The 8,930-nt window shown below is 39.8% G+C and overlaps 1 protein-coding gene across 1 annotated transcript; it reads left to right on the top strand.

The window, feature by feature from the left end:
* The first annotated feature begins 836 nt into the window (after window positions 1-836).
* Window positions 837-2,817, top strand: LOC143540598 (acetolactate synthase 1, chloroplastic-like). Its single transcript, XM_077033614.1, has one exon. It carries the CDS (start codon window positions 837-839, stop codon window positions 2,772-2,774), a length of 1,938 nt encoding a protein of 645 aa, XP_076889729.1. The 3' UTR covers window positions 2,775-2,817.
* Window positions 2,818-8,930: the final 6,113 nt, after the last annotated feature.

Genomic DNA, 8,930 nt, shown 5'->3' with positions numbered 1-8,930 from the left:
TCTTCGTGTTGGGTTTTTCTTCGATTGTTGTGATGGCACCACTAGAGAGAGAACAAAGGCGACGACGAGGGGTAATGGGTATTTCAGGTGGTGGGGCATTTTTGGGCTTTATATGTCCGAGTGTTTCCTTAATGAGGACATTTGGGGCAATGGTTAATTTGGTCTAAGACCAATTATATTTCCATTTGTTTAAATTTTATTTAATTAATTTAAACACTTCAATCACTACGAATAAAATTAAAAAAAAAAATCACCATCCGTATCTACTTACATTAATATAACAAACCAGTTTAATCCCATCACTACGAATGGCCTAATAATTTAATAACGGAGGGAGGGAATCAATTATGTTCTAAATCTTTTTTTATTATATAGTGTTTAATTAAATAATCACTACACATGCTTAAAAATAAATTAAATAATAAGATGATGAGGGTGCTTACCTGCTATCTTCTCACTGGCTCATATTGTATATAAGCCTCTTTTTTCCAACTTAAAAGTTAAAACAATTGATGTTCTTAAACAAGTTAAGAAAACAATAAAACCAAGCACACGTGGACCAATAATAACCTGTTTAGAAAAGAAAGGCATAGGCACACAAGACGTTTATTAAAAGTTTAAAATACAACACGTGCAATTTATGTCCGCTAGCACTCCTATATATTTTAAGTTTTAAAAAAAACTCATTCGTCCTACCAAAAAAAATACCTCTGCGGCATCATTAACTAACCCCTTATAAACCTCGATTCATTTTAATATAAACAACTTAATCAATTGGATTGACTGACTAGAATATATATCGAGTAATGCAACAAAGTAATATATCGAGAATCACCATGGCTTCCGTTACTCCACCACCTTCCTCCACCCCATTTCCAAAACGACACCGTATCATTCACACATTACCACCACCACCGATCACTTCCAATCTTCCAAAACGACACCGTACCCTCCACATCACCAACGTCCTCTCCCACCCCAAACCACTCACCACCACCGCCACCACCACCCACCCAATCCATTTCACCTCCCGTTTCGCCACCAACGAGCCACGCAAAGGCGCCGACGTCCTTATCGAAGCCCTCGAACGCGAAGGCGTCACCCACGTCTTCGCCTACCCGGGTGGCGCCTCACTCGAGATCCACCAAGCCTTAACCCGCACAACTCTGATCCAAAACATCCTTCCACGTCACGAACAAGGCGCCGTATTCGCCGCCGAAGGCTACGCTCGCGCCTCGGGCTTACCCGGCGTCTGCATGGCCACCTCAGGCCCTGGCGCCACCAATCTCGTTAGTGGCTTCGCCGACGCCTTACTCGACAGTGTCCCCATCATCGCCATAACCGGACAAGTCCCCAGGCGAATGATCGGGACCGACGCGTTTCAAGAAACCCCAATTGTGGAAATAACACGTTCTATTACAAAACATAGTTATTTAATATTGGACGTGGATGATATTCCGAGAATTGTACATGAAGCTTTTTATTTGGCGACTTCGGGTCGACCCGGCCCGGTTTTAATCGATGTTCCGAAAGATATTCAACAACAATTAACAGTGCCCAAATGGGACACGCCTATGAGATTATCTGGTTATGTTGCTAGATTACCGAAACCGCCGAAGGATAATCAGTTACGACAGATTATTCGGTTGGTAAATGAATCGAAGAGACCGGTTTTGTATGTGGGAGGTGGTTGTTTGAATTCGGGTGATGAATTGAGACGGTTTGTGGAGCTTACTGGGATCCCGGTTGCTACTACTTTGATGGGGCTCGGGTCGTATCCAGGTTCGAGTTATCTCTCACTTCAAATGCTTGGAATGCATGGGACGGTTTGTGCGAATTATGCGGTGGATAAAGCGGATTTGTTGCTTGCGTTTGGGGTTCGGTTTGATGATCGGGTGACGGGAAAGATAGAAAGTTTTGCGAGCCGAGCTAAAATTGTTCATATTGATATTGACTCGGCAGAATTAGGGAAGAATAAACAACCACATGTGTCGATTTGTGGCGATGTTAAGATTGCGTTAAAGCGTCTCAATGCGATCTTGGAGGGAAATTCGGTTGATAATTTTGATTTTGGGGATTGGAGGGAGGAGTTGGATGAACAGAAGAGGAATCACCCGTTGAGTTTTAAATCGTTTGGTGATTCGATTCCTCCACAGTATGCGATTCAGGTGCTTGACGAGTTAACGTGTGGGAACGCGGTTATAACCACTGGGGTCGGGCAGCACCAGATGTGGGCTGCCCAGTTTTACAAGTACAACCGGCCGAGGCAATGGTTGACCTCGGGTGGGTTAGGGGCGATGGGGTTTGGGCTGCCCGCTGCTATCGGGGCAGCAGTTGCCCGGCCGGATGCGGTAGTTGTTGATATTGATGGTGATGGAAGTTTTTTGATGAATGTTCAAGAATTAGCGACGATTGGTGTCGAGAATCTGCCCGTGAAAATATTGTTACTGAATAATCAACATTTGGGAATGGTGGTTCAGTGGGAAGATCGGTTTTATAAGGCAAATCGGGCTCATACTTACATAGGTAACCCGTCGAAAGAGGGTGAAATATTCCCAAACATGTTAAAGTTTGCTGAAGCGTGTGGTATCCCAGCTGCCCGAGTGAGCCGAAAAGCTGACCTTCGGGCAGCCATTAAGAGGATGCTGGATACGCCTGGACCGTACTTGTTGGATGTTATTGTGCCGCATCAAGAACATGTTTTGCCCATGATTCCGGCTGGTGGGAGCTTTGTTGATGTGATCACCGAGGGCGATGGTAGAACGAAACACTGAGGTGCATTGAGAGCGGACTCTATATGTCGTTTAGATATATATATATATATTCGTAGTGATTCGCGCTATGTACTGTTTTGGTTTAAATGTTCGACTTTATGCTATGTTTATATTTACATGTGATTGTTGTTAAAAGTGTTGGAATGCAAATAAGTGAATCATAGATTTACTCTCATTTCCCAAACACTTTTAACAACAATCACTTTTGATATAAAAATGTAACATAGACTTGATTATCTAAACCATAATAACAACATGCCATGAACATAATACATATAACAAGAACTGTTTCCACTTGTTTTATAGAAGTATATCATCAAGTGTTATGTTTGGCTGGTTAAAGATGGAATTCAAATTGAAAAATAGTTCATTAAATTCCATCAACCAAAAGAATTCAACAAGCAATCAATAGTCCAATAGAACGTTTAAGTTCCGAAGGAACTCATTTTATCGACTAACATATTTCAAATAAAACCCAGCCACCGTCTTCTTCAATTGTCTACGCCAACTCCATAGTTCCTTTGTACCCCGATTTCATTCCTTATACCGTTAAAAACCCCCGTCAAAGAGAAGTAATCTAACACTCTGCATCCACATTTAAAAAAATAGTTTTCGAGCTTTCAATTAATATTGTATACACATTGACATAACTGAGTTGGTAATTTTAACAGTTTGGCTAGACATGCATAATTGTGTAATCAATCTTTTGCAGTATTATCAATTGTTATATGTTTGTATGGGCCAAAACTAAGTTAATATTCTTTTCTATTTACTTAGTGAGCTGGAAGGCTGGATCAGTGCATTTTACATCAGGATTTTTGTGGGCTTATGTTAAGGATCTATTGGGCTATTGTGTATTAGTTTTTTGTTTTTGGTTTCAAAGTTTCTTATACAGATTTGAAATAATGCCCGGTTCCGTTTCTCTTTTACATGGGTAATCGGGAAACGGTCTGGTCCGGTTACTTACCCACCGGAACAATTATCGCCCATGAATGAGTAAACGTCAGAATTGTTTTCAAAAAACCTGAAGATGCCTATTGCCAATGCTGTATTATAAACTTGTGTTTGTGTTGATGAAATTCAAGTTATGTGTTTATCATACTTTCAGAATCTGGTTATGTACTTTCACTATTAGTGCAAAAGGTTATATACCTTTTGTGATAGATTCAAAGTTAGTTAAGAGTATATATTATATATATTTGACTTATTGGGAAGAAAGAAATCAGTTAAACAGTTTACCATACTTTGTAATAGGTCCGGTTCCGAGTTTGAGAAATCGTGCAAATCAGTTCTGGTTCCAAACTAGTTTTGGGGTCCGATCAGGTTGTACCAGTTGCATACCCCTACTTAGGTGGCACTTGCAAGACCTAACGCAAGTTAGGAGATAATGTTAGACACTGTTGGCAACATTGCAAGCAACACTGTTGGCGACACTAGTTGAATGTGACGAGTTTGTGTGTGTTAACTTTATGTAGATCGTGTAACGCCTGCCCTAGCCTAGACGTCTTAGCATGAAGTAGTTAGCGGTAATCATGTGAGTTCTAAATCTTGTTTTATAATGTTTTTGGGTGATGTCATGCTAGTAGTAAAAGTGTGAAGTTTTAATGCGAGTGTTTTATGAGTTAACGATTGTCTAATATACCAGCAGTCGCTCATGCTGACTTAGCCTTTATAGAGAGGGTGGCAATAACTAGGACTATTATAAGTTTAATAGAATTGGTAATGCCTTTGTGGCTTGCCGACAATTGTACAATTGTTTGAATGACGACGATGATTCTAAAATTGTGAGTCTCTGGTAATTACTCTGAAGATAAGGTGTGTCACAAACGGTAAGAGTAAAAGTATGGATGGATTCAAATCATTAAACTAGACTTATAAATGAAGTACATTCAAAAGTAAGTCTATAGAGAAGCGTAATGTTTGTACCTTCAGGTGCATAGTGTTATTATTTAATTATCTTTTATGTATGATTTTTTTATTACGTATATTCAAAACCGTTTTAAGATTAAAAAAATATAGAAAAAAATTATCATCATCATCATCTCAGCAACAATTTAGGGGTGAATATGATATATTATTTTAAATTTTATAAAAAGGAGAGAAGAGTTTGACAAGTAGAAATAAGAAAATGCGTTTACTAGATCTCTTCTCAATGTTGTTTCTATTCAAGCCAGTTTTGTTGTTAAAAAACAAATCAACCATCTAGTTGTAAACTTTTTTTTGTTTTGTCCTAGCATAATTTTCTTTTCTAGCATAATTTTCTTTTCTACTTTCTTAATGAAGGATTTGCAATGGTAAGGATCACTTTAGGCAATTAGTTAAATTACTATTTTGCTTCTATAAATGAACCTAAAAACATTTATATTATTGTAAAAAAAAAGTATGAAATTACAAATTAACCTAAGACGTACCACCAAATATTCATGTACAAACTTGCATAATGTGATACAATGAAAGTTACATTTATTCTGATACAATGAAAGTTACATTAAACTCAAGATTATATGTATGTATACTAAAATTACATTTATTCTGATGAAAATACAAAATGGCCCCCATTCCCCCTACTCATGTTTGTCTACTTCAATATAACATTGCAATTTGTTATGGATGTGACCCACATTTTCTATACCATATACAAGATTCCTAAAAGAACCCCACCACCACCATTTATTGCTAAAAAGACCATTCTTTCCATATCAATATAAGTAGTTTTCCCCTTCGTTTTGGCCTTTGGGTGTTCGAAGGAACTGTAATCGGTACTTTCAAAAAAAATGGCATAAATAATTTAAATTAAGAAAAAGGTACAAAAAAAAAAGGAACACCAAATTACGATTTGGTCATTTCCTCGTTTGACCGAGTTTAAAAAAACCTGATTACTATAATTTTGATTGAAAATAAGTTATCATCTTTCTAAATATATGAAATAAACATGATAGTCCTAAGTTTAGCAATTTCTGAATTAACACACATATAGCAATTGTGCAAATGTTATACCGAAAAGGAGGAACACCATATTGTGCACCAAAGATTTCACCCATGGTGTTTGGGGAACTCTTTTGTCTTTTCATCATTGGTTACTTTGACTCATTCACCATTGATTTTTTTTTCCTTGGATGGGGGTGGGTAGCGGGTAGTGCCTTTGGGTACTCTGGTTACACCGCCGCCACCCTCCCCATTTTTCTGGGTATCGATTCTGGGTGAATACAACTTGAAGAAAGAAGAGGAGAAAGTGATGAGATGTTGTGTGTTGGGGATCAGAGAGAGATCGAGCAGCAGGTTTGGGTAATGTTTCACTAGTGGTAATGGGTTCCAACGGGTTTAATATTGGGGTTGCGCCCCACCACCCATATATGAGTCGTTGGGGTTGCACCCCACCACCCATATATGAGTTGGCTTTAAATTTTAATATTGGTTGTAAATGAACTTGCATGTGACAGTGTCAGTTTTAAATTGTGTGGTTCAAGAATAAATAATGGGTTTAAATAATTGATCTTGTAGGTCCCAAGGCGGGTGGATCTAACAATGATCTTGGATCAACCAAGCTTAGTGTTAGCGGAAATCACACTAAGCCACCTAAACGGTCTCGGATCTTGAGATGTTATTTTCGGGTTTTAGAGAGAGAGAGAGAGAGAAAGAAAGATGTGTGTTTTGAGAATTTTGCAAAAGGTTTCCTTTGATTTACAATGAACAACAATTACTCTCATGGCATACTTCCTATTTATAGGAAAACATGCATGAGAAGTAAGTTATATCAAATGCCCAATGTGCTTTATAACATTATTTCCCTTGGGTCTAAACATTCACAACTAACAACTAAAGTCCAAAACATAACAAACACAATACAAAAGACTAGTATAACAAAATAGGACTAACAGATCTTGGTGTTTGTATATACATCATCCATTCCACTAGATAATAATGAAAAGAAAGATGACTTGTGAAAAGACAAAATGTTAAGGAATTATAATGGTGATAGCCTCAGGGGTTCATCATATTTCCAAAGAAAGCATGACCTACATTCACTTCTATTCCGTCAATATATCCAAATCAAATATAAGGTACAAATAGTGCTACAGATGCGGATTTGTATGACTTTTATAGAAGTTTATGTCACAAGACAGTTTTAAATGAAAATCATTAAGTAATCAATTATGAAGTATGAACCACGTTTGTTTTTTTTTGGCCATTTAGACTGAGGGGTGTGGGGCTTCAACGGGGGCACGAGAGCCCCTCCGCTCGCGCCCCCAGGCGCTAACACCACACCACCAGGCGCTAGCGGGGGCGTTAACGGGGCGCTAACGCGAAAAACAATGCAGGCGTGAGCTGGTTAGTGGGAGAAGAGAGAGGGCTGCACGGGATTTGAGGGTTTTTTGACCGTTGGGAGCCGAACAAACCCAAAAAAAAAATTATTTTTCCTATATAATTGTACCCCATTTCACCCATTTTTATACCAAAACTTCAAACCTTCACCCAAAATCAATTCATCTTTTCAACTTTTTTTTAAAAAAATGGCTGGAAATTGGTACCAAAACCTTGATTCAGATTATCTTGACGATGATTTATGGTCGTCACCGCACCAACCGATGTTTTATTCGGAGCCGCAAGAATCATCCGGCTTTCAACCATCCAACACACAACCGTCTCCTAACTTTGTTGTTCCGGAGACACAAGAATCACACGGTGAAGCTACGGGACCAAAAAGACGCGTCCACCGGAAAAAACAAGTTGCAATGGACGGGTCGGGACCGTCTTCGACTCCGAGGACGAAACGGAAAGCCACTCCGTGGTCATCGGATGAGAAGGAAGCCTTGTGTCGGGCTTGGATAGTCATTTTTGAGGATCGGCGTTGCGGTAATTGTGACACCCGGTAATTTCCCAATCCCATAAACCAAGTAACCAACCTAATTATTAGGAGATTGTGAATGTTATGCGCGCCATTATCAGCGCGGGCATATGTTATATGCGCCATGCGCAGATGCGATGCGCGCCATGTTAGGATCAGCGCGGGCATATGTTATATGCGCCATGCGCGGATGCGATGCGCGCCATGTTAGGATCAGCGCGGGCATATGTTATATGCGCCATGCGCGGATGCGATGCGCGCTATGTTATGATCAGCGCGGGCATATATTATATGCGCCACGCGCACAGGTTTTTGTTGTGTTTTCATGACAACTTAATTTTATGTCGTTTCTGTCTAATGGGTTGCATACCTCTTCAATGATCAATAAGTAAAACTATGTTCAAACAATATCCTAATTTCCTAATTAAGACCCAAATCATTTATGCGCGCGCGGAAAAAGGGAACTAACCTCCCCGCATGGCGGGAACATTGAGAGCTAGTTTGTTTGAAGCTCCAAGATGGAATTGACTTCAACATAACTGATCACTATGTTGAAATACAAGACCTCATGGAGAATCTACAAATGAAACTCAACGTCCCTGACTACGAGAAGGTTACGCATCTACCCGCATCAAATAAAAAGGAGTTATGTGCGACACCTGCGGGAAGAATCCCCGCGGGACACCTTAAAACTAAAAACTTTACGCATGAACGTCTGCACAGAAACCAACCACCTTTTCGCTTAAATCCAAAAGTTCACCCTGTTAATAAACTCTGAGAACGCTGGTTCCAGCAGAGCCAGATGGACCCGCAGGATTCCTTATAAGGACGCCTGCGCAGTGATACGCGCAGGATTCGTTACAAGGACGCTTGCGCGAAGACCAACTGGAGCCGCCGGACCCACAACGTTCAAGGAAATGGCCTTCACGCAGAAGGCTATACGCGCAAGGCTACACGCACAAAACACTTAGTCTATTCTTCAGATGTAAGGGGATTACCCCCGCCCAGAAAGAACCAATTGCGTGTTTCAGAGATTTTTACCTTTTGACTGCACACTGACAACAGTACCAGGAAAAGTATACTGTAACACGAAATGTCAGCTGTCAGCCGCACCTACTCTCACCAACCACAGTCCTGCATGTACTGTCAAATCCATCAGAATCTTTATAACCACTCCCTAGGACCATCACCCCCATCCCTAAAATAAATAATAATAAACCCCATACATTGTCATCATTACACCCAATATAAATAAGATTTCAATCCCCTAAATCAAGGGATTGTGTTCCCTTGAATTTGCCTATAAATAA

Source organism: Bidens hawaiensis, unplaced genomic scaffold (genome assembly GCF_021521415.1).
Source record: "Bidens hawaiensis isolate Kalapana, Puna unplaced genomic scaffold, B.hawaiensis_p1.1 tig00012283_1, whole genome shotgun sequence".
Taxonomy (NCBI): Eukaryota; Viridiplantae; Streptophyta; class Magnoliopsida; order Asterales; family Asteraceae; genus Bidens; species Bidens hawaiensis.
The sequence above is the reverse complement of the archived record's forward strand: the minus strand, read 5'-3'. Positions and strand labels throughout refer to the sequence as shown.